Source organism: Callithrix jacchus, chromosome 16, assembly GCF_049354715.1.
Source record: "Callithrix jacchus isolate 240 chromosome 16, calJac240_pri, whole genome shotgun sequence".
Taxonomy (NCBI): Eukaryota; Metazoa; Chordata; class Mammalia; order Primates; family Cebidae; genus Callithrix; species Callithrix jacchus.
This window is the reverse complement of record NC_133517.1, coordinates 1,863,496-1,889,528: the sequence shown is the minus strand read 5'-3', so window position 1 is coordinate 1,889,528 and position 26,033 is coordinate 1,863,496. Positions and strand designations below refer to the sequence as shown.

General features: G+C 38.8%; 1 protein-coding gene across 8 annotated transcripts in view; it reads right to left on the bottom strand.

Moving 5' to 3' along the window:
* Window positions 1–26,033, bottom strand: part of RB1CC1 (RB1 inducible coiled-coil 1) — a 102,706-nt gene that overhangs the window by 63,781 nt on the left and 12,892 nt on the right. For 6 of the 8 annotated variants that reach the window (XR_013527825.1, XR_013527824.1, XM_002807622.6 and 3 more), the window contains exons 2-5: window positions 9,374–9,488; window positions 7,942–8,063; window positions 6,429–6,555; window positions 6,083–6,253 (exon numbers count right to left, since the gene is read on the bottom strand). Coding sequence is in view for 6 of the 8 variants with exons in the window: in XM_002807622.6 (XP_002807668.3) it covers window positions 6,083–6,253; window positions 6,429–6,555; window positions 7,942–8,012 (369 nt within the window). In the remaining 2 variants the exon portion in view is untranslated. The remainder of the gene's footprint in view (window positions 1–6,082; window positions 6,254–6,428; window positions 6,556–7,941; window positions 8,064–9,373; window positions 9,489–26,033) is intronic. The other 2 variants (XM_035276828.3, XM_078352451.1) reach the window with 2 other exon arrangements.

Below are 26,033 nucleotides of genomic sequence, written 5' to 3'. Positions count from 1 at the left end.
ACTTGTGTGTTTATCACAGCACTATTTGTAACAGTAAAGATGACACATAGGTTGATTCCACCTATGTGTCATCAACAGAAGACTGGATAAGGAAAATGTGGGGTATATATGTATAAACCATGGACTACTACACAGCCATTAAAAAAGAATAAAATCATGACTTTTGCAGCAACATGAATGGAGCTAGAGGTCATTATCCTAAGTGAAAAAACTCAGAAAAAGAAAATAAATACTGCACGTTCTTACTTTTAAGAGGAAGCTAAACAAGAGTATACACAGACATACAAAGGAAAACAATAGACACTAGGAATTTCAAAGAAAGGGAGGTAAGGAATAGAGAATTACCCACTGGGTACAATGTTCACTATGCAGGCTAATGAGCACACTGGAAGCCCAAACATCTGCATTATGCAATATACCCATGTACTAAACCTGCACATGTACCCCTGAATCTACAAAAATTAAATTAAATTAAAGCTGATTATATTTTTAGTCAAGTCTGTTTTACATTTATTTTGTCTCCCTCTGGGTCTATTTATTAAAAACAGCTGTCAAATTTTTACAACTGTCTCTTCTGGACAATATCCATTATGTTAATAGATGTTAAGTGACAGATGAATTATTTGTATGTTTTCTCCTGTAAGGTATTAATGACTGATAAAATTAGTTTAAGAATTAATTTCTGAACAGTGAATCATCCTTACATTTTCAGAATAAGCACCTTTTGTTCCAAATATATTTTTTTTATCTTCTTCTGGATTTTATCTGCTAAAAAACCAAGAGTATACTCTCTATTTTCAGGATACAAGTCCACAGGAGCTTTCTGATTATGAAACAGATATATTAAATTTACCATTTTAACCATCTCTATGTGTACACTTCGGTAGCTTTAAGTACATTCAACTGTGCAACCATAACAACTATCTATCTCTAGAAATTTTTATCATCCCAAATTTAAACCTCTTTACTTATTAATAAACAGTAACTCTGTAGTTCCTTTGTTCCCCAGCTGCTGGTAATCACTATTCTACTTTTTGTCTCTGAGTTTTCCTGCTTTAGGTAAGTTAATAAACAGTAACTCTGTAGTTCCTTTGTTCCCCAGCTGCTGGTAATCACTATTCTACTTTCTGTCTGAGTTTTCCTGCTTTAGGTAAGTGGAATCATGCAGTTCTGTCCATTTGTGACTGGCTTATTACAATTAGCATAATGTCCTCTAGGTTCTTCCATTTTGTAGCATATATCACAATTTCCTTCCTTTTTAAGGCTGACAAATACCCCATTGTATGTATATTCCACATTTTGACTGCACTGACATACTAATAAACATCTAGCTTGATTCCACCTTTTGTTCATGGTTAACAATGCTACTATAGAAACTGACATATACATCCATTGTTTTATTGTTACCCTGAAATTTCTAGTAGTTATTACCTTATTATTCAGCCTGTGTTGATAGGCAAATACATATTTAACTTATGTTTTCATAAATTAAACCTTTATCATTACATTGCACGTTGTTCCGTTTAACATTTTGAAGCCCACTTTGTCAAGTATTATTTCCATTTTTATCTCTGTGTGCATTTATCGGTTATCTCTGTGCATACCTGTCTTTTAATTTTTTTGAGATGGAGTTTTGCTCTTTTGCCCATGATCTTGGTTCACTGAAACCTCCACCTCTCACATTCAAGTGATCCTCCCACTTCAGCCTCCTGAGTAGACGGGACTACAGGTGCATGATGCCGTGCCTGGCTAAGTTTTGTATTTTTAGTAGAGATGGGGTTTCAGTATGTTGGCCAGGCTGGTCTTGAACTCCTGACCTCAGGTGATCCGCCCACCTTGGCCTCCCAAAGTGCTGGGATTATAGGCGTGAGCCACTACGTTGGCCACACCTGTCTTTTTCAGTTTAGCAATCTAACTGTATTGTCTGTGAATGATACATATGTGGTGAGTTTTGTGTGTTTTTAGCAGTGTCATATAATTAACCTAATAAAGTCACTGGCAAAATTAAGAGTAACAACTGATATATTGGACTGCATTAATCTTGTTACTTTTTCAGTGTTCACTTTAGTTTACTGTTTCTATTATTTTTCTTTCTACATTTTTACTAAATTAATGAAGTTACTATTCATTCTCAGTTCTTCTCTGCCCCTCTTACACCCTCCTCAAGAATATTGGTTCTCCACGTTTTCACTTTATCATCTTTATCTTTACTCTTTCCGTTTTTTTTGAGATGGAGTCACGCTCTGTTGCCCAGGCTGGAGTGCAGTGGTGCAATCTCGGCTCACCACAACCTCTGCCTCCAAGGTTCAAGCAATTCTCCTGCCTCAGCCTTCTGAGTAGCTAGAATTACAGGCATGCACCACCATGCCCAGATAATTTTTATATATTTAGTACAGACAAGATTTCACCATGTTGGTCAGGCTAGTCTCAAACACCTGGCATTATGATCTGCCCACTTTGGCCTTCCAGAGTGCTGGAATTACAGGTGTGAACCACCATGCCCGGCCTCTTTCCTCTCTCTTAATCCTGCCCTGGATGAAATCTTTAGAATGCTCTGCACCACTAGATATTGCATATATAGTTTATTTCTACATTATTTCTCAGGTTTTGCATTGCCGCATCTCTTTTTATCTAAAGAACCTTTTTTACAAAGTATCTTATTAGTATCTTGTGTTCTTTGGACACTGAGTGTTTCCTTACTCTCTGGTACAAGATATTTCAGGCTCACCTTGCATTTTCCCTGTCCCAGATATAGAATCAATTTCTTGATGAACACATGTTGTTTTTCCTAATAGGAAATGATATTTAGAATGTGATATGGTTTGGCTGTGTCCCCACCCAAATCTCAACTTGAACTTGTCTCCCAGAATTCCATAGGTTGTGGGAGGGACCTAGGGGGAGGTAACTGAATCATGGGGGTCGGTCTGTCCTGTGCTGTTCTCACGACAGCGAATAAGTCTCATGAAATCTGATGGGTTTATCAGGGGTTTCCACTTCTGCATCTTCCTCATTTTTCTCTTGCTGTTGCAATGTGGGAAGTGCGTTTTGCCTCCTGCCATCATTCTGTTGCCTCTCCAACCATGTGGAATCATAAGTCCAATGAACCTTTGTACTTAACAGCAGCATAAATATAGTCTAACTAGTAAATTGGTACTAGAGTGGGGCGCTGCTGAAAAGATACCCAAAAATGGGGAAGCAACTTTGGAACTGGGTAATACGCAGAGGTTGGAACAGTCTGGAGGGCTCAGAAGAAGACAGGAAAATGTAGGACAGTTTGGAACTTCCTCGAGACTTGTTGAATGGCTTTGCCCAAAGAGCTACTGATAGCCATATGGACAATAAAGTGCAGGCTGAGGTGGTCTCAGTTGGAGATGAGGAACTTGTTGAGAACTAGAGCAAAGGTGACTCCTGTTATTATGTTTTAGCAAAGAGACTCGTGGCGTTTTGCCCCTGCCGTAGAGATTGGTGGAACTTTGAACTTGAGAAAAATGATTTAGGGTATCTGGTGGTGGAAATTTCTAAGCAGCAAAGCATTCAAGAGGTGACTTGGGTACTGTTAAAGGCATTCAGTTTTAAAAGGAAAGCAGAACATAAACGTTTAGAAAATTTGCAGCTTGACAATGTAATAGAAGAGAAAACCCCGTTTTTTGGGGATAAATTTAAGCCAGCTGCAGAAATCTGCATAAGTGGCAAGGAGCCTTATGTTAATCCCCAAGACCATGGGGAAAACATCTCCAGGCCATGTCAGAGACCTTCCCCGCAGCTCCTCCCATCACATGCCCAGAGGCCTAGGAGGAAAATGTGGTTTCTTGGGCCAGCCCCAGGGTCCCCATGCTGTGTACAGCCTAGGGACTTGGTGCCCTGTGTCGCAGCCACTCCAGCTGTGGCCGAAAGGGACCAACGTACAGCGCGGGCTGTGGCTTTAAAGGGTGGAAGCCTCAAGCCGTGGCTGCTTCCACGTGGTATTGAGCCTGTGGGGGAAAAGAAGTCAAGAACCGAGGATTGGGAACTTCTGCCTAGATTTCAGAAGATGTATGGAAATGCCTAGATGCCCAGGCAAGTTTGATGCAGGGTAGGGCCCTCGGCGAGAACCTCTGCTAGGGCAGTACGGAAGGGAAATGTGAGGTCGGAGTCCCCACACAGAGTCCCTAGTGGACCAGTGAGAAGAAGGCCACCATTCTCCAGACTCCAGAATAGGAGATCCATTGATAGCTTGCACTGTGTGCCTGGAAAAGCCACAGACACTTAAGGCCAGCCTGTGAAAGCAGCCAGTAAGGAGGCTGCACCCTGCAAAGCCACAGGGATGGAGTTGCCTAAGACCACGGGAACCCACCTGTCACATCAGTGTGACCTGGATGTGAGACCTGGAGACAAAGGTGATCATTTGGGAGCTTTAAAGTTTGACTGCCCTGCTGGTTTTTGAACTTGCATGGGATCTGTAACCCCTTTGTTCTGCTCACTTTCTCCCATTTGGAACAGCTGTATTTACACAATACATGTACCTGCATTGTATCTACAAAGTAACTAGCTTGCTTTTGATTTTTACAAAAATCAAAAGCACGGCATGATTCATGATTGAAATGGACATGAGATTGGGAGGGGCCAAGGGGTGGAATGATATGGTTTGGCTGTGCCCCACCCAAATCTCAACTTGAATTCTCTCTCTCAGAATTACACCATGTTGTGGGAGGGACCCAGGGGGAGGTAACTGAATCATGGGAGCTGGTCTTTCCTGCACTATTCTCATGACAGTGAATAATTCTTATGGGATCTGATGGCTTTATCAGGGGTTTCTGCTTTTGTACCCTTCTCCTTTTTCTCTTGCTGCCACCATGGAAGAAGTGCCTTTTGCCTCCTGCCATAATTCTGAGGCCTCTCCAGCCATGTGGAACTGTAAGCCCAATTAAACCAGGTATGTCTTTATTAGCAGCATGAAAACAGACTAACACAGAATGCTTGGCATTTGAATCTCAGATTACTAATTCAGAATCTCAACAGCAATAATCATCTTTCTCATTTCATTTGTGTATTTCAAAAATATTTTAAATAGGATGCATTAAAAAAGAAATAATGCCAGATTATATTTAATATAATTCCTGATATATGTATTTCTGACATTTTATCTTTTCTTTGTAGTTTTCATTCTTTTGTTGAATTTAGTTTTAATTGCGTTTTATTTCTCTCTAATCACTTGTAAATTATATATCCTAGTTATCCTTCAACTTATTTAACACTTTCTCTATTGAAATGCAGTATGTACACTTTTCAGCCGATCAAAAAACCAGTCTACAAGTTTCATTGCGTAAATTCAGTTTACAGAAGTATATTTTTAAAAATTTTGTTCTCCCAAAGCACTTTTGAACTCTTAAATGTATATTTCACACAGATGAGGTTATTTTATTTTAATGCTGTATCCTCTGTGAAAAATGGGGATAGTTGTACAAATGTATATGCTGTATATATTCTTATGAGTTTTAGTAATTAGAGCAAATGTTCAGTAATGTTTTTTATTTTTACAAGAGGTAAATTTATTATTATTGCATTGATTCTAACACATTTTTCCCATTACTAAAACAAAAATGTAGCTTACTACTGACAGCTTCATGTCAATGATATTATTAGAAGGTAAACAGTAAATTAAAAAGGAAAATCGATGGCTGGGAAAGAATCCTTGGGAACTACAAGTAACAGTGTTAAGAGCTATATGTTAGAAAGAAACCTGATTCTCTTCCGTATGGAAAAAATACATACATTTTTAGAGCTATTTAAGCTCTTTTTGTCTATTCTCTCCTCTAACACAGGCTCTCAATTAATGTTCAAAAGTGATTATTTCCACAGCACTGCCGAGGAAAGAAGGTGAGCAAATCCTATTTCGACAGCTTTTCCGCTCTGAAGCACCGTCAACACAGAGGAGCCAGCCATGTCTCATCCAGAAATTCTAAAAGTAGGTATATTAACCACAGAATATTTTTAAAGTTTGTCAAACTTTTTGCATGCTTTCTATGCAGTTTAGACTACTGTGCTGTTTAGATCCCAATGCTTTAGAGGCAATCAGTTAGCTAAATAATTGTTTGTATCTCACCACGGCAAGCTGTGTCCTTGAAGCAACAGTGTGAAAAACCGCAGGCATCATAAGAGATTCTTCAACTTTTATTTCCATGTCATTTTCTGTCGAAAAGGTACTTTTAGGGATAGCAGGTGGACGGTCACATAAGATCATTTCTTTGTTAAAAAGAAAAATTGGATTTGTATCCTACATTTTTAAAAAAAAGGAGAAATAATCAAAATAAAATGTTATAAATACTGAACATGCACAGTGCCTTCAATATATGAAGCAAACACACCTTACTTCTGAACACTGAGTTCCCAGTTCCCTATGTGACGTGAAGGTGGTACATCTTTGCATGCAGGGGCTCTCGAATACCTACCGTCCCAGCACTGTAGGTGCACACTCTTCGATCTGCAGCCATGCATTCTCCTCCATTGACCACCAGCACCTGGTGTTGAATAGCAATCTTGTATTTGCTTTGAATGGCATGCTTAAGGTCTGCCACACTTCAAAAATGAAATAAAATAAATCAGTTATTTGTATTTGCCCAATGACTTTATTTTCCAAGTAGTACTATGTAGAAACACCTTAGAGATTAATGAATTTTGCTCTAAAGCTTTCCCCAAAAACAGTAGTAAAAAATATAAGTTTTCTATTTCATGAACTGGATTCCATAACAACTGGCTAATCTTAGGTAAATAATTCACCCATGTGGCATATCTCAAATTGAGTCTATGAAATGGAGGCGCAGACACTTTCATTTTTGAGTTCTCTATATAGCATAGCAAAGGAATACGCTCAGTTATCAGGGATATTAAAATCCTCAGAATACAAACATTTTGTTAAAATCTCCACACGTTTTAGAAACTACATTAAGTCTAGCACACATGAAAATTCCTTCCTATCCCTATCTTCCAAAAAAAATCATTCATATAGAGGTAAAACCAAGTTTAATGAAAACTAATTCTGAAAAAAAATCCATAATTTTTACAACAAAGATTATCGATTTCACACATATTTATAACAATTTCAGTGTTAGATTTATTTATTCTGTATTGCCATTAGGTCTTCTATTATGGCCACTATAAAAATATAATCAGCACTGGAAATGATATTTACTTCTATTTCCTTCCTGTCCTGTAAAGCCAGAGAATTATTAGATACCTGAGACCCACTAAATTCGGCTAAAAACATTAAACTTATTTTTCTCTCATTAACAAAACAAACCTATTGACTTTTATTCATTAACTGAATAAAAGCAAATGACCAAAAACCATGGAAGTGATAAACGTATTTTTCTCTCATTAACAAAACAAACCTATTGATTTTTATTCACAAACTGAATAAAAGCAAATGACCAAAACCATGGAAGTGATAAACTTATTTTTCTCTCATTAACAAAACAAACCTATTGATTTTTATTCATAAACTGAATAAAAGCAAATGACCAAAAACCATGGAAGTGATAAACTTATTTTTCTCTCATTAGCAAAACAAACCTATTGACTTTTATTCCTACACTGAATAAAAACAAATGACCAAAAACCATGGAAGTGATATATATTGTTTTATGCAGCTTACAGTATTCCCTTCACAATGGCCTGTGAAACTTAGACTAGCAATTGACTACAGGTACTCATAACAATGCAAGTCAGTTTGTTTTGTGGGTAGATCTGTTTCCTGTGAGTATTACATTCATGCCAACAAGACAAAGAACAACTTAAAGAATATAACCAGTATTTTAGAGAAAGACAATTATGTATAAAATACGGTGGGATAAAGAACTAAGACTTGCCATTATGCTACTTTTTAAACAAGAGAATAATATTTCTTTAACTTTCTGCATGCAAACAGAATGCAACACTGAAAAGAATAAATGAAATACAACTCACGTTTGCACTGTAAGTTCAGTGTCAAATGTTAGAGTAGTTCCAGTGTTAACCAGAAACACATATAACTTCATGATGACTTATGTGAATTCTGTGAGCTTATACCTCACCCTCCAATATGGTGACTGGAAGAAACAAGAAAAGTGATCACTTTTACAAATGGAAGTACAATCATGAAAACTTTCATCAAGACACAGTACAGTATTACTACATAGAAAACAAAAATATCAAAATGGGCTTTGATGTCTAGGATGGCTAACTGGATAGTTTAGTAAACTCAATGCTTAAAAAAGTAAACAGTAATGAGATTAGTGAGAAGGAAAGTGTAACTGTTCTGCTGTAGGAAAAAAATTCGATTTTTCAACAAGAGGCCAGTGGCTAGAGTAAAAGTTGCTATATGCGTATTTCACACAGTGTTTGACATTAAGAATAAAACAGTTGGTCAAACATCTTATCCCTGACAGTTTTCCCCCTCACTTCTTCCTCAACATAATAAAAAACAGATTAGTATTAAGGTTAAACTTACTAACTGCAAATTAAGAGTAGCCATTACTTGCAAATTAGGAGAAATGAATCCCAATTCCTTCCATCAGCTGCCTGTCCATCTGTTTCACCTCTACACTGAGCTAGAAACCCTCCGTAAGAAACTCCCTAACAGTTGCATCACCTTACAAAACAGTAGAAGGCATACAGGTAAACAACCTTAACGGTCAACATCACCTTGCAGAACGGTAGCAAGCATCCAGGTCTAGAAATCAAAACAACTCTGCCATTAAGACGTCCAGAGGAAAACCTCATCTAGAAAATAAAGCTTCTTCATCTGTATAATGAGGATGACATACACAAACAGGCATAGTGGCTCATGCCTATATACAATCCCAGAAGTTTGGGAGGCCAAGGCAGGAGGATCACTTGAAGCCAGGAGTTCAAGACTAGCCTGGGCAACATAACAACACCTGGCCTGTACAAAATGTCTAAAAAATCAGCCACACGTGGTGGCGCATGCCTGTGGTCCTAGCTATTGGGAGGCTGAGGCAGGAGGATGGCTTGAGCCGAAGAGTTCAAGACTGCAATGAGCCATGATTGTGCCACTGCACTTGAGCATGGGAAAGAGAAAGGCCTTGTCTAAAAAAAAGGAACAAAAAAAAAAACAACCTTAAAATAATGACATATAAAAGGGACAGATTTCATAATCTCGCATTTTATTTTCAAGGAATGGAGGAAAAGATTCCTAAGATTAATGAAACTGGTGAAAGATAACTACAAATAAATTCCCAGAAAGTAGCAGGTACCTTTACTTATGCTCTTTCCACATAAGCTTTAGAGTATTATTAGAGAAGGAAAAAGCACATAAGGTTTTAAAATTAAGATTTCCAGAATCATTATTTTAAAGGCATTAGATTAAAAAACCATACAGGTAGAAACTGTGACTTACCGTCAGGCACTGTGAAAACGACTACCACTTTTCTTAAAAAGTAGATTAAAACTGGCTTATGTTTGCTTTGCTTGAGATTGGCAACTGAATAGCATTACTGGTTAAACTCAGAGAACTGGAAAAGAAAAATGTCTGGTTATAAAGAGAAACAACTCGGTATGAAACAACATATGGCTACTGCTCCTTTCTTCCTTTTAAAATTACCATCTGTAAGAACAATCTCTCTCAGCCCCTTCTATCACACATTCACTATAATATCACTATGATAACCAACCACATGCCTTCGACCCACATCACTCCACCGCATCAAACAAAAGTCACCAATAAACTCCTCAAAACCGCCATTTCCACAGCAATTTCTCATTCCTTAAAATAGAATGGTAAAGAAGTATCCAGGCAGTGGAATCAGAAAGCTTGGGTTTGGTTGGGGGCCCATTACTTGCAATTATATGATCCCGGACAACTGTTTCAGCTTCCTCTTCTGTAAACAGGAATAAAGAGGGCACCCGTAGCAGACAGCCTCTAAGACAGCAGCAATTATCTATACCACATCTACCTACTGTATTCATACTCCAGTGAAATCCCCACTCTCAGGTGTAGGCAGGGCCTGTGATCTGTTTCTAACCAAAAAAACTATTGCAAAAGTGATGGGGTATCACATAGGTGATTGTTACCTGAGATTTTAACTCCCATCTTGCTAGCTGACTCTCTCTTGCCAGCTCTAATGAAGTGGGCTGCCACATGGAGAGGCCCACTCGGTAGGGAATTGAAGATGGCCAGCCGGCAAGAAGCTAAGGGTCTCAGTCTGACAACGTCTCAAGGAGCTGAATTCTGACAAGCACTACAAGCCCATAAGCAGATCTTCTTTTTGTTGAGCCTCAGACAAGACCTCAGCCCTAGCCAACATTTTGACTGAAGTCTTGCAGAGACTCAAAAGGACCCAGTGAACACCCATGCCCAGAAACTATGAAATAATACATTCATGTTGCTTCAAACAACCAAGTTTATGGTAATTTCTCACTCAACAATAGAGAATTAATATAGCACAACCATACTGCAGGGATATTAGGAGGATGCCAAAGAAAAAATATGGCATTTGGCAGATAATAAGTTAACTCTCTAAATAGTCTGGGAGGGATCTCAGCCGCCTTACCTTTGTAGTAGAGCTCACTTACTCCCATGATTGCAGCTACCACCACGGCTGACTGCCGACTCCCAAATCTCTCCTAAACTATCTATCCAGTCCCTCTCAAATTCAACAAATTCAAACTGATCTATATGCATTTCTTCAATATAATTGTTTCTAAAATTGAGTTCCTTACTTCTCTGCCCCTTAAACCTCCTTGCTTTCATTTTTAATTTCTCTTTTGTTGATCAAATCCATTTTCACCCAATCTCTCACATGGTATCCTAGATTTGTCTTCCTACAATACATAAAAACATCAGCAAATCTGTCCTGCAAATTCTAACACTTGAATACTTAATGACACGATATCCTATTCTCTGTTCTTATCACTACCGCCTTAAAGCAAACCCTGTTTTCAACCTGTACCCGATCTCCTCAATCACTGGTCCATCAACCTCCATGCTGCCTTCTAAGAAGTCTTCCTACATGCTAAATTGACCCAAGTTTTTCTGTTGCTTTAAATCTCAAGGCAATTATGACTTTTAGGGCAGCGGCTATCACTCTGTATTCATTATATCCCAGGAAACTGTTCTGAATGCTTTATTAAATAAAACACTTTCATTTGATCTTCACAAAAATCCTTTAAGATGGATACTACTGTCATCCTCATTTTACAGAAAAGGAAACTAAGAATTAAGGAGTTACATAATTTCATAGGTTAAGGAGTGAATGGCAGTAAAACTCTTGTCATTTCGTGCCTTTAACCACTACAATAACACCTGAGAGCAAGCAGAATATGCTCTTCCTTTCCATCACTTCTTACCGTCATCCTCTACCTGTCACCCCACTTATCACTCCCAAATACCACACTGCTTAAACTCTCTGAACAAATCAAGTTGTTAAAGTCTCTAAGTCTTCATGGGACAGTTCTCCTTGCTTAAGATTTTCTTTGCCCTGCCTGCTACCATCACTCCTCACACACATCTTCTTTCAGACTCAATCACAAAGAATCACCTCATTGGCTGGGCTATGTTCTCTGTATATACTTCTAACCTGGCAACAATACGATGTTGCTTTTTACACCTCATCTTCATTAAATAACAATCTTCCTTAAAGCAAGGATCTGCATTTCTGGAAACCAGCTCTAAGATAATTTCAAAATAAAATAAAGAACTGAACACTGGCAAAGGAGTATTCTCCATCTTGCAAGTCACATGCTTAACATGCTTCCCAAGATTTCTTCAGCTCATTCTCAAAGGAAAATCCCTACATTTTCCTGCACCATTATTTTCATGACAATAGAAAGGCTCCGGTTCATCCATCACCACCCACCTTTTCCACCACTGCCATTTATCGGTGACACAGATATTCTATAAATGCAGCCCACCTTAGCCCAAATAAGTCACTATTTAAAAAGTTCTACCAACAAACACAGACTAAAATATATTTCCTGTTATACTATAGTTTAGTACCAAATCTTTTCATGAATAAAAGAATGTGGACTAGGAAGCCAATAGATTAAAGGGTTAAGTATGAAGCTGACGCGAGTCCCCAGAAGTAAAAGAGCTGGGTTCCCGGGTAACAACGAGCAAGGCCCTTTCCAATTCCTGCCAGGCATTACAGGCGTGAGAAAGAAAAGCATTATCTTAATTTGCTAAAATTCTGAGGAGTTCATACCATAGCATCTTTTTTTTTCTGAGATGGAGTCTTACCCTATTGCCCAAGCTGGAGTGCAGTGGTGCAATCTCGCCTCACTACAGCCTCACTACAACCCGCCTCCTGGGTTCAAGGGATTCTCCTGCCTCAGCCTCCCGAGTAGCTGGGACTACAGGCACGTGCCACCATGCCCAGCTAATTTTTTTGTACTTTTAATAGAGACAGGGTTTCACTGTATTAGTCAGGATGGTCTCAATCTCCTGACCTTGTGATCTGCCTGCCTTGGCCTCCCAATGTGCTGGGATTACAGGCGTGAGCCACCGTGCCCGGCCATACCACAGCACTCTTAAGTTTGTCCTGATTCATATACTTTTCCTTCACATCGTATTTTTTCGTACTATGACAAATGCTTCAGAATCATCAATATTAATGGTTAAAAAGTATTCCAACTTGGTAATTAACCATAATTTACTTACTACCTCCCAGGGTTTTTGTTTGTTTAATCTCACAAACACACATTGTTTTCTTGTATTTAGATTTATTTCCATAAAATAAATTCCTGGAAGAAAAATTACTAGGTCAAAACATCAAATATTTTAAGGCTATTAGAGTATACTACAAAATTGTTTCTTTTAATAATTTATACTCCTCAGCCATTGTACCCAGTCAACAAGGTCACTATATCTTTGACACGATCATATTTTCAAATACTTGGCAATAATATTTTACTATTTTACACTTACATGTCATCTTTGATTATTGGAGAGTTCGAATGTTAGTCATTCCTAGATTGCCTCGCATGTACCAGGCACTACGCTAGACACAGAATGTAGCAGGGAACAAGATAAAATTCCTGGAGTACCATGAACCTCAATTACTAGCTAAAATGATAGCCCCATCTTATAGTATTAGCACAGACTGAGCAAGGCAACATGTGCGCGCGCATATATACAGAGATAGATTTAGATATTATACACACAATACCCAACACAATGCCTAAGACAAGCCTGCAGTAAATGACCTCAAAAAAACAGATTTTGTAGATACAAGTGTCAGGCATTGACAATATAAAAATGAGGGGGAGGGGAAGGCAGTATTAGCCGGGCCCAGTGGCTTGCTCCTGTAATCACAGACTTTGGGAGGCTGAAGCGGGTGGATCAGCTGAGGTCAGGAGTTTGAGACCAGCCTGGCCAAAATGGCGAAACCTCCATCTCTACTAAAAATACAAAAAGATTAGGCAAGCGTGGTGGCACCTGTTTGCAGTGCTAGCTACTCGGGAGGCTAAGGCAGGAGAATTGCTTGAACCCGGAGGCAAAGGTTACTGTGAGCTGGGATCACACTACTGCACTCCAGCCTAAGTGACAGAGCCAGGCTGTTTCTAAAAGAAAAAGGAGCAGCATGTAGAGCCAAGGAAAGCAGGCATAATGATCATAAATGCTATACTTTCTAAGAAATACGTGGGGAGTAACAGGAATTACGAAAGGCACTTAACAGATTGACAGAGAAGATTGGCCAGAAGGTGCAGACCTAGACAAGTCATGCAGACCTGAGAGATGTTAACAAGAGGAAGCTAGAGGTAAGCAGGGAATCAGATGCCTGTGTTAAATAAAGACCTGTGAGTGAATGAGTGAATGAGGACCAAATCCTAAAGCGCAGGCTTTATCTTACAGCTTAAGAGGAGCCATTTTGTCTTCTCAGAGATTAGGTATGGTGACTAAAGTGGAAGGAATATTCACTCATTCATCCAAATCCAACACACACTTATTGATCTTATGTGCCAGGGTTGGGTGTTCTGTGGGGAAAAAACCAAGACATAATCTTTGTCCTCAAGGAGTTCAGTCTTCAATGAGAGAGCAGCGGTGAACAAGAACAAAGCAAACATGTAAGTTGTAATCAACTCAGGAAAAAAAGAAAGGAGTGGGTAGGAAGAAGAACTTACTTTAGATTTACGTGAGGAGGACTCTGGGTTACATTTAAATGGGATTGTTGGGATAAGAAAAGGTCTGAACTGAGGAGACACATCATTTTTGTGAGACTAAACACAACATCTTAAGTAATAATCATTGTATTGTTTTTTCTTTCTTGTTTTCCTTTGACTATTATCTTTTGTTTTGATGTAATTCCACAGTTAGAGAAAAATTACAATAGTACAAAACCTCCCGTCCGCCTTACTCAGATCACCATGAACACCTGTGTTCTATTTATCATTTTTGCCAGTGCATATACCATCCATGCTCTCTCTGCACATACATATACACACAGAGATATACTTTTTCCTGGACTACATGTGAGTAATTTACAGACAGAATTTTCCCTTATCCATAAATACTTCAGAATGTCTTATCTAACAGCAACAATTTTCTCCGACATAACCGAAGTACATTTATCAAATAAAATTTAACACTGATGCATTATTACTATCTAATCTACAGTCCATATTCCGACCCCTGCCCCAATAGTATCTTTTGTATTTTCCCTTCTCAGATCCAGGATTTATTTCAGGATCATCTTATTGCTTTTAGCTATAATATCTATTTAATCTCTTTCAATCTGGGACAGTTCAACTTTTTCTTTGCATAATCTACAACCAATACACTGCTTTCAATGATCAGAAACTTTAGAAATTAAAGAATAAAGATGACCTCAGTTCAATTCCCCTCTTCCATAATACTTAAATCAAATTGAGGGAAACTCCAATCAGCTGTAGCAGCTGTGTGCCTTTAAACATACACCAACCTCTTCATCTCACAGGCACACACCTCACCCTAAGAAACCACAATTGCAAACAAAGTTGACCAAAAAAATAAACCTACTTGAGAATGAGTTTGTCTACATACTTCATGAACAATTTAAACTATTTTACGGATACTTTTGATTACAGTGGCTCTAGAACCTGTGGTAAAATTAAACTATTTCAAGGATAGTTTGGATTACAGTGGCTCTAGAATCTCCGTTAAAATTTGACTCCAGTATACAACAAGCACACTTGATCTGTCATTTAGCTCATTCTTAACAGCTCCTAAGTGATGTTAATGGCAATATCATTTTCCCATGTTTTCATCCATTGTTTATAGTCCTAAGACAGGCATCTTTAAAAGCCTCTTCTGCATCTTCACTCTCTACATCCTCATTAACTGTCAGCTACCAAAAGTCTACTGAAGAATGCCACAGGGAAAAACCTAACTATTAACAGAAGGCATCATATCTCCCCATGGGTCTACCAGTGCTGGTCACCTGTGAGGAAATGTGAGGTTCATGGCTTTCATGGCCACAAATGCTCTTATTTTCTCCACATATCCTAAGTATACCGCACATAAAATAAATCATAATCATTGCTAATACTTAGAGTTATTCATCATATACCACTTATGTGCTAAGTAGCTTTACATGCATTACTTCATTTATCATTACACGTCATACATTCATATTATTAACGTTTCCATTTGCAGATGAGAAATAAGATTCAGAATAAATCTGCCTAAAGGAAGAAACTTAGTAAATCAAAACAAAAGTAAACTTAGCCAGGGGTGTAAACACAGGTCAATAAATTAATTCATTCAATAAAAGTATCACCTGAGAATCTAGTATGTACCAGGCATTTCCTTAAGTTTGGAATAAAATAGAAAACAATAAAATTGCCTGCTCTCACGAATTTTAATATAATAGTGGGCAACATGAAAATTTTATATTTATACAAAAACTCCACCTGGGCACGGTGGCTCAAGCTTGTAATCCCAGCACTTTGGGAGGCCGAGGCGGGTAGATCACGAGGTCAAGAGATCGAGACTATCCTGGTCAACATGGTGAAACCCCATCTCTACTAAAATTACAAAAAATTAGCTGGGCATGGTGGCGCGTGCCTGTAATCCCAGCTACTCAGGAGGCTGAGGCAGGAGAATTGCTTGAACCCAGGAGGCGGAGGTTGCGGTGAGTCGAGATCGCGCCATTGCACTCCAGCCTGGGTAACAAGAGCGAAACTCCATCTCAAAAACAAAAACAAACAAACAAACAAAAAAAATCTCCATGATACCTACTTTCAGGCGCAAAAAAGCTACCAAAAAAGCATCTTTTTAAGTAAAGACAAACATGAAATTCCAAAATACATACTCCACTTTGCTGTTTTATACTTTAGAGATAACGATATTGTTGGCATAATAGCTTCCATTGATCGGAAAAATGATGTAAGAACTATACAAATTACACGATATTCTCACAAATCCTATAGTGAGAAAGGTTAAGAATTACCTGCATCAATAAATGACAAAACCATGGCTCAAAGAAATTCAACTGTTTCCTAAAGTCACATAGAAAGAAATTTGTAAAAACTTAAAATCCACAACTGGATTGGGGGGGAAAAAACAAGAATATACTACTACATTAAAATCCCTTACATTAGACTACATGTAGTAAGCATATTCTATGACTTGGCACTTTACTTTAGAAATACCAACACCTTTTTTCCCCATTGGCGATTTTCTCCTTTATGTAACCACTTAAAAATACTCCCTTTTCTAAACACAGGAAAAAACAATCTCTTTCAGTATTAGGTAAGAAGAGTGGAATAACAGAGCACTTTGAATGGGACAAGGTAACATTTTCAGCGGAAAGGAAAGTCATCATCCAGTAACACCACGTACCTACAACCATCTGATCTTTGACAAACCTGACAAAAACAAGCAATGGGAAAAGGATTCCCTGTTTAATAAATGGTGTTGGGAAAACTGGCTAGCCATGTGCAGAAAGCTGAAACTGGACCCCTTCCTGACACCTAATACAAAAATTAACTCCAGATGGATAAAGACTTAAACATAAGACCTAACACCATAAAAACCCTAGAAGAAAATCTAGGCAAAACCCTTCAGGACATAGGCATAGGCAAGGACTTCACGACTAAAACACCAAAAGCATTGGCAACAAAAGCCAAAATAGACAAATGGGATTTAATTATACTTCAGATCTTCCGCACAGCAAAAGAAACAATCATTAGAGTGAATCGGCAACCAACAGAATGGGAAATTTTTGCAGTTTACCCATCTGACAAAGGGCTGATATCCAGAACCTACAAAGAACTAAAACAAAAGAAAATCATCAAAATGTGGGCAAAGGATATGAACAGGTACTTTTCAAGAGAAGACATTTATGCAGCCAATAAACATGAAAAAATGCTCATCATCACTGGTCATTAGATAAATGCAAATCAAAACCACATTGAGATACCATCTCATGCCAGTGAGAATGGCGATCATTAAAAAATCTGGAGACAACAGATGCTGGAGAGGACATGGAGAAATAGGAACACTTTTACACTGTTGGTGAGCATGTAAGTTAGTGCAACCATTGTGGAAGGCAGTGTGGCAATTGATTCCTCAAGGATCTAGAAACAGAAATACCATTTGGACCAACAATCTCATTACTGAATATATACCCCAAAGGATTATAAATTGTTCTATTATAAAGACACATGCACACATGTGTTCACTGTGGCACTGTTTACAATAGCAAAGACCTGGAACCAACTCATATGCCCATCAAGGATGGAATGGATAAAGAAAATGTGACACATACACACCATGGAATACTATGCAGCCATAAAAAGGGATTAGTTCATGTTGTTTGCAGGGACATGGATGAATCTGGAAACCATCACTCCCAGCAAACTGACACAAGAACAGAAAACCAAACACCACATGTTCTCACTCATAAATGGGTGTTGAACAATAAGAACACATAGACACAGGGAGGGAACATCACGCACTGGGGTCCGTTGGGGGTTGGGGGGTTAGTGGAGTGACAGCAGGGGTTGAGGAGAGAGAACATTAGGAGAAATACTTAATATAGGTGAAGGGAGGATGGAGGCAGCAAACCACCAAGGCATGTGTATACTATGTAACAATCCTGCAAGGTCTGCACATGCACCCCAGAACTTAAATGAAAAAAAAAAGAAAAGAAAAAAGAAATGGCCTGGACCTAGATCCTGACAGAACAAGATCTCCTTGTGTCCATAAATGAAAAGGTGATCTTCGACAATCTGATCTTCAACAAACCTGACAAAAACAAGCAATAGAGAAAGGATTCCCTACTTAATAAATGGTGCTGGGAATCTTGGCTAGCCAGACGCAGAAAACTGAGAGACCCCTTCCTTACGCCATATACAAAAATCAACTCAAGACAGATTAAAGACTCAAATGTAAAACCCAAAACTATAAAAACCCTAGAAGAAAATCTAGGCAATACTATTCAGGACATAGACACAGTCAAAAATATCATGACAAAAAAAGCCAAAAGCAATTGCAAGAAAAGCAAAAATTGACAAATGGGATCTAATTAAACTAAAGAGCATCTGCACAGCATAATAAACTATCATCAGTGAACAGACAACCTACAGAACAAAAGAAAATTTTTGCAATCTATCCATCTGACAAAGATCTAATATCCAGCATCTCCAAGGAACTGAAACAAATGTACAAGAAAAAGACACATATGCAGCCAACAAAAATGAAAAAAAGCTCAACATCAAAGATTAGAGAAATGCAAAGCAAAACGATAATATAATCTCACACCAGTAAGAATAGCTATTATTAAAAAGTCAAGAAACAGCAGATGCTGGCAAGGTTGTGGAAAAAAAAGGAATGTTTTTATATTGCTGGTGGGAGTGTAAAGTAGTTCAACCATTGTGGAAGACAGTGTGGCGATTCCTCAAAGACCTAGAGGCAGAAACACCATTTAACCCAACAATCCAATACTGGGTATATCCAAAGGAATATAAATGATTCTCTTATAAAGATACATGCATCCATATGTTCAGTGCAGCACTATACACAACAGCAAAGACACAGAATCATCCTAAATGCCGGTCTATCATTGATGCCATTGGATATGTGCCACCTTTTCTTTATCCAATGATAAAGAAAGGAATACACTGCAGCCATAAAAAAGAATAAGACTGTGTTCTTTGCAAGGACATAGATGGAGCTAGAAACCAATATCCTCAGCAAACTAACAGAGGAACAGGAAACCAAATACCGCATGTTCTCACTTATAAGTGGGTGCTGAATGATGAGAACATATGGACACACGGGGGTGGGATGGGGGAACAGCACCCACTGGGGCCTGTCAGAGGGTGGGGGGATAGACAGCATCAGGAAGAACAGCTAATGGGTGCTGGGCTTAATACTTAGGTGATGAAATAGTTTGTGCAGCAAACCATGGCACATTTACCTATGTAACAAATGTGCATATCTTGCACATGTACCCTTTAACTTAAACTTTTTAAAAAAGAAAAGGTGATCGTGGCATGTAGCAGAGAGAGATTTTTCCATACCTGGTTATCCTGGCAGTGTGGAATTCTCTAGAAACATGCATACTGAACACTTCATAGCTAAAGAAACATACAGAGAACCTACCTACAGCAGCCAAGAATAGAGCTGAGTGTTTAACATGAACAGCTGCCCCTTTGCGCCCTTACACCCTTTACTCCCAGAGCACACACTGGGGCCAACTACAAATAGGGAACTCCACTGCTACTGTTGGCAACTGCAGGGCAGTGAGGAGTATACTCTTAGCTCTAGAGTAGAAGACCAACAGGTCAAGAGGTCTCCCACCAGGCTTTCAGGAAGAAGAGAAGGGTGATTCAGGATCTGTTCTCTGAGCAGAAACTAAAATGGGGTTGGCCTCTATTTCTAGACTCATCAGCCTTGGGTAGTCCCTTTGGATCCAGAGAAAGTCTCAAACTGATGCCAACTGGGCACAAAGCATGCCCACCATCCTGGATGGCTCATCCCAGACAAACGGGACCAAGCAGGAGTTTTATCTCTTGTTACAGCTACACAACATAGCCTCAATTCTGCCTCTTGGAGAACAAAGCCTAAAATAAAATACTTAACTATCTGGTCCTCGAGAGAGAGAGTATGTGTCTCTTCCTCTAAAACTTCCTCTAAAAGCAAGAAAAGCCACTTCAATGAGAGCTGAACATACCTCAGTTACTACCAGGCATCAAGCCCTGGTAGGTGGCACTTCCATCACATGGAAGTGACAGCAACAATACAAAGGAGTCCCGCCAGGAGACAGGCCCAATTTCCCAGTTTTCCTTCTAACAGATGATAGACCCAGGACTGATCACAGAATGACTGGTTTTCTAACTTAGGGGGAGGGGAAAAGGTAGAAAACCAAACAGAAGAAGTTGTTCTCCATACCTGCCCCCATCATTTAATTCAAATATCCGAAGATGTGATCACGGGCGAGAATGACAATATCAAGTGACTAAGGATTATTAATTAGGTTTTTATTAAAGTTCCTATGAATTAATAAGAAAATCACAAAGACTCACAAAAAACAGGCAAAGGGCGAGAGTATGTTATCAAATGTGGAAAGTATTTGAGGCCTCTCCAGTTAAAGAAATACACATCTAAAAAGATGACAGTATTTTTCACCTACCAAGCAAGAAAGATTTCTGACCTAAGATTCCAAAGTTTTCAATCCAAGAGAAGAGAGATAAAATGTATAAAGAAGTAAAAAGTACTTTGGAAATACTAGTATCAACAAGAATTTATCTTTCCATAAAACAAATATTCCATAGCTCCACCGAAAAAAAAGGCACTGACAGCCCTAGAGCCAAAGCACCCACAGCACAACAGGCAGTGAAGAATTAACATTAACCAAAAAAAGGTCTGGCCTTTGCCCTTGGCTGCTGGGAGGTGATCTCTAGGCCCCTGTAATGTCCTGCCAGTCAGAACTGTCTTTACTTGCCTTAGGGCGTTAGCCACATTAGTGTAAAAACATGATTTATGATGGGGGCTTTGGGACACATGTATCAGTTCAGTTCTGATCCCTAGAGGAACTACTGACTAAAGACATTGGTCTGGCCTCCAGGAAGGGCTAGAGACTAATGGTCAGTCATGTAGACAGCAAAGGATGAAGCCTCAGTAAAAACTCTGGACACCAAAGATTCAGGTGAACTTACTTAGTATGTATATTGTCACACATTGTGGCCAAGAAAAGGTAATGCTGTCTACGACTCCACCAGCAATGAGGCCAGAAGCTCTGTTTACAGTCAGCTGGTTTGAAGTGAGGATGGGTCCTGGATCCCACCAAACTTGCAGCTAGTATCTGAGATGACGGCATTTGTTGCACTGTTCCTTCTAACTCCAGAGTTGGCTAAACTCATTGCACACCCATACTATGTTTCTAAAAAGAACCTTTGGAGAAGTGGCAAATGCTAAATGTCTAAAGAAGAAAATGTTCCACTCACATAAACCTGGAACATCTTAATATACCATAAAGCAAGAGAGCTATCAAAGACTAAAGAGACTAGGTCAAAAAGGCAAGGACACAACTTTAAATGGCTTCTATTGGCTATGATAGGACAGTCTAAACATCTAAATGATTACAAATAACTGAATGGCAAAAACCCGTAAAAATTCATGTTTCATAGTGATACTCAAAAAAACAAAAACAAAAGACCTCAGTGAGCTAAGACAGCATCCATCGTAAAAACGGAAAAAGCAAAGAAATGAAGCCCTGTATTTCCTATATGAAATGTATTCTGGACAACTGGGCACGGTGGCTCACGCCTATAACCCCAGCACTTTGGGAGGCCAAGGCAGGCAGAACACTTGAGCTCAGGAGTTCAAGACCAGCCTGGGTAACCTTGTCTCTACAAAATATACAACAGTTAGCTGGGCATGGTGGTACATCTGTAATCCCAGCTACTTAGCGGGCTGAGGTGAGAGGATCGTCTGAGCCTGGGGGATGGAAGATGCAGTGAGCCAAGATCATACCAGTGCAGGCCGGCCTGGGCAACAGATAGAGAGACCATCTCAAAGCAAAACGAAAAGTTTTCAGTCCATTTATATGGAAAAGTTCCAACTAACAGTGATTCATCTGGACACAGCCAATTATAAACTCTTCTTGCCACCCCAGGCCACCTCTGAAAAATTAAACCTGAATTTAATCAAGCATCTCTATCTACCTACGGTTTCCAGTTTATAGGAAATATGGAGTATAAAGAAAACATTATGATTAATCAGCAAATTCAGCATACGCATTCCACAAAACAATGACTTTGTTTCTTCAACAAATAAATTATTTCAAAAAAAGAGAGAGAAGACTTTAAGAATTACAAAAGATGGAAGAGACAAACTAAACAAATGCCATGTGTGAACTTGTTTGGATCCTGGATCCTGATTGGAAACAACCATACAAAGACATTCTGGGGATAAACGTGCAATTCTAAATACGGACAGGGTATCAGACTACGTGAAAAAATTACTATTACTTTTGTTTGGATTATAATAGCATTATAGTTACAAAAAATGAATTCTGAAAAATTAGTGTGTAAAATGAAGCCTGAGTCTTGCTTTAAATTAGTCCAGCAAAAAAACAAGTGAAAGAAGGCTGGAAAGAAGAGAATGAGTTAGACAGTAGAAAGGTGAGACTGGCCAAATGTTGCTACTGATTGAAGCAAATGATGTGGCTAAATTAGGTTCACTAGAACATTTTCTTTACTTTTGTCTATGTTTGCAAATTTCCATAATAAAACACAGAAGAGGTATTACTTTAATCACATTCAACATCCACATTACAAGTGGGAATGTACTTCGAATAATTATGATGTTTCTAGAAAGCCATTGGTGTTTGTGGAGGTAGGTAAGCAAAGGTTTTGTAAAATCATATTTTCCTTAACTCAATAACTGCACCATGAAAATAAATTTTAGGGAAAAAACTTGAAATATATCTAAAGCGTACATGACACTTTCCTACTTTTAGTAGTAATAAATAATTGTCTACTCATTCTTTTACTATTCATGTTGTAAGACAGGATTTAAAATATTACAAATAAAAATAAAAATTAATTAATTAATTAATATATTTTTGGAGACAGGATCTTATCTTGTCACCTGTTGTGGCGGGATCACAGCTCACAGCAATTTCAACCTCCCTAAAGGCTCAAGTGATTCTCCCACCTAAACCACCATGCCCAGCTAATTTTTTTGTAGAGATGGGGTTTCTCCATGTTGCCCAGGGTGATCTTGAATAAAAATTTTAAAATAATATATTAAAGAATAATGTTTAATAAGGCTTACAGTATTTAAAAAACAGTATATACAATATTTTTTCTAAAATATATATTTTATTGCATTTTAGGTTTTGGGGTACATGTAAAGAACATGCAAGAGTGTTGCACAGGTACATAAAGATTTTTTTTTTTTGAGATAGAGTCTCACTCTGTCACCCAGGCTGGAGTGCAGTGGTGCGATCTTGGCTCACCGCAACCTCCCCTTCCCAAATTCAAGAGATTCTCCTGCCTTTGCCTCCTGAGTAGCTGGGATTACAGGTGCCTGCCACCATGCCCAGCTTTTTTTTTAATTTTGTATTTTTAGTAAAGACAAGGTTTCGCCATGTTGGCTGGGTCTGGAATTCCTGAGCTCAGGTGATCTGACTGCCTTGGCCTCCCAAAGTGCTGGGATTATAGGCATGAGCCACCGCACCCAGCCTGCAATATGATTATTTAAATGGGAAAATAGAATTCAGAGGAAAGAAGAAAAAAAATCTAACTCTAAGCTAACCCTAACCCGAAACAATGAACAACAAATACCTGTTGGCACTAGAATTAATCATAATGCAGTCAAACATGTAGCTGCCGTCAGAATACACCACTCTTCTCGGCTATGACGTAACCTAAGCAGAAGGAACAATGAACAACAAATACCTGTTGGCACCAGAATTAATCATAATGCAGTCAAACATGTAGCTGCCGTCAGAATACACCACTCTCCTCGGCTATGACGTAACCTAAGCAGAAGGAAAATCAACTGACTGCAGAATAAGAACTTCACAAAACTGGTTAAAATTCTTACTCTGCCACTTACAAGCTGGGTGACTTTAGAAATTTATTCTTTTATCTTAAAAGTAGAGATAACATCTTCCTCGAAGGGCTATTGTAGGGGATATCTGTTCTTCAAACTTTACAGGCCTAAAGTAACAGGAGAAGGAGAAGCAGATGGAGGTATAGCTGGAACAAGCTTGGCCATAAGGGGATAATGACTGAATCCAAATGATGGGTACATAGAGCTCATTCTTCTACTGCCTATCTTTCTGTGTTTTTAATTTCCATAAGAATTACAAAAACACAGCCAGGTACAGTGGCTCACGCCTGTAATCCCAGCACTTTGTAAAGCAAAGACAGGTGGATCACGAGGTCAAAAGTTTGAGACCAGCTTGACTAACATGGTGAAAACCTGTCTCTAGTAAAAAAAAAACAAAATACAAAATTAGCTGGGTGTGGTGGCACATGCCTGTAAATCCAGCTACTTCAGAGGCTGAGGCAGAGAATCACTTGAACTCGGGAGGTTGCAGTGAGCCAAGATAGTGCCATTGCACTCCAACCTGGGCAACAAGAGCAAAACTCCATATCCAAAAAAAAAAAAAAAAAAGACACACACACACACACACACACACACACACACACACAAGAAACCTTATAGAACAATTCCAGAGTTTCCACACCCACGCAACAGGATAACAATGTCTGAACAATTCGAGAGGAGCTGTTTCACCACAGCAAGTCCTTAGTATAAAAGGCTACTGTAAAGAACCATGTCTACTCTAATACCTACCTACTGGCACAGTGCCTACACAAGAGCTAGGTGCATGCTATAAATTACCTATATAATCCCCTCCCGTAATTCATGCTAAACAAAAAACTTTCATTATTTCCCTTTACCTATACCCCACACTCATCTTTTCTCATATTGATGGGAAGAGGTAACCGAAACACTCTGAAGGCAGTCTTTCACTGCGGTGAACAGAAAATTTCAGAGCTAACAAATTTTCGTTCTCATTACGTCTCAAAGAAAATCAGCAACAGGCCGGGTGCAGTGGCAGCACCTTGGGAGCCAAAGCAAGTGGATTGCTTGAGCTCAAGAGTTCCAGACCAACCTGGGCAACATGGTGAGACACCATCTCTACAAATATACAAAAATTATCCAGGTGTGGTGACGTGCACCTGTAGTCCCAGCTACTTGGGCAGCTGAGGCAGGAGGATGATTTGAACCTGGGAAGTTGAGGCTGCAGTGAGCGGAGACTGTGCCACAGCACTCCAGCCTAGGCAACAAAGCAAGATTCTATCTTTAAAAAAAAACAAAAAGAAAGCAAATCAGCAACATGTTCTTAATTAAGTCTGGACTAAACATATCTTATTGGTCCTTGACATATCTCACCTGCAGCCAATACATTAACATGAGCAGAACACACGAACAACGTCTAATACACAGAGTAACTGCCCTATATCCACTGCAGGGCATAAACATTAAACATGCTTTACTAAATAAAGGGAATACAGAAACAACTGCCAATAATGAAAATTAGTTTCCTATAAGTAAATACGTATACACAAAAACATACTAATCAAACTTCTATTTTGCACCAACATCTAACCAACATAAAGGATATTCAAGGTTTTCCTATTCTCAGATTACACTCTCAATCTTAATATTTAACAAAAATCACCACAGAAATGAAAAGTGAAATCTTTACTTGAGTTGAATTTCCCTGGACCTATCAATGCATTAAGATGGAGGCTGATCCAGGCTAACACCCAAAAGTGGCTAACTACTAAAGATTCTACAAGTAAATTGTATAAGTTGGACTCTCAAGCCAGTTGTTTAAGAGACAAAACTGTTCTCTTTCTCAAAGAGCTGTATAACCTTATATATGTAACAACGTGTGAAGGACCAGATTTTCTTGAGACAGTTTGGCTCTTGTTGCCCAAGCTGGAGTGCAATGGCGTGATCTCGGCTCACTGCAACCTCTGCCTTCTGGGTTCAAGGGATTCTCCTGCCTCAGCCTCCGCAGTAGCTGGAATTACAGGCACCTGCCACC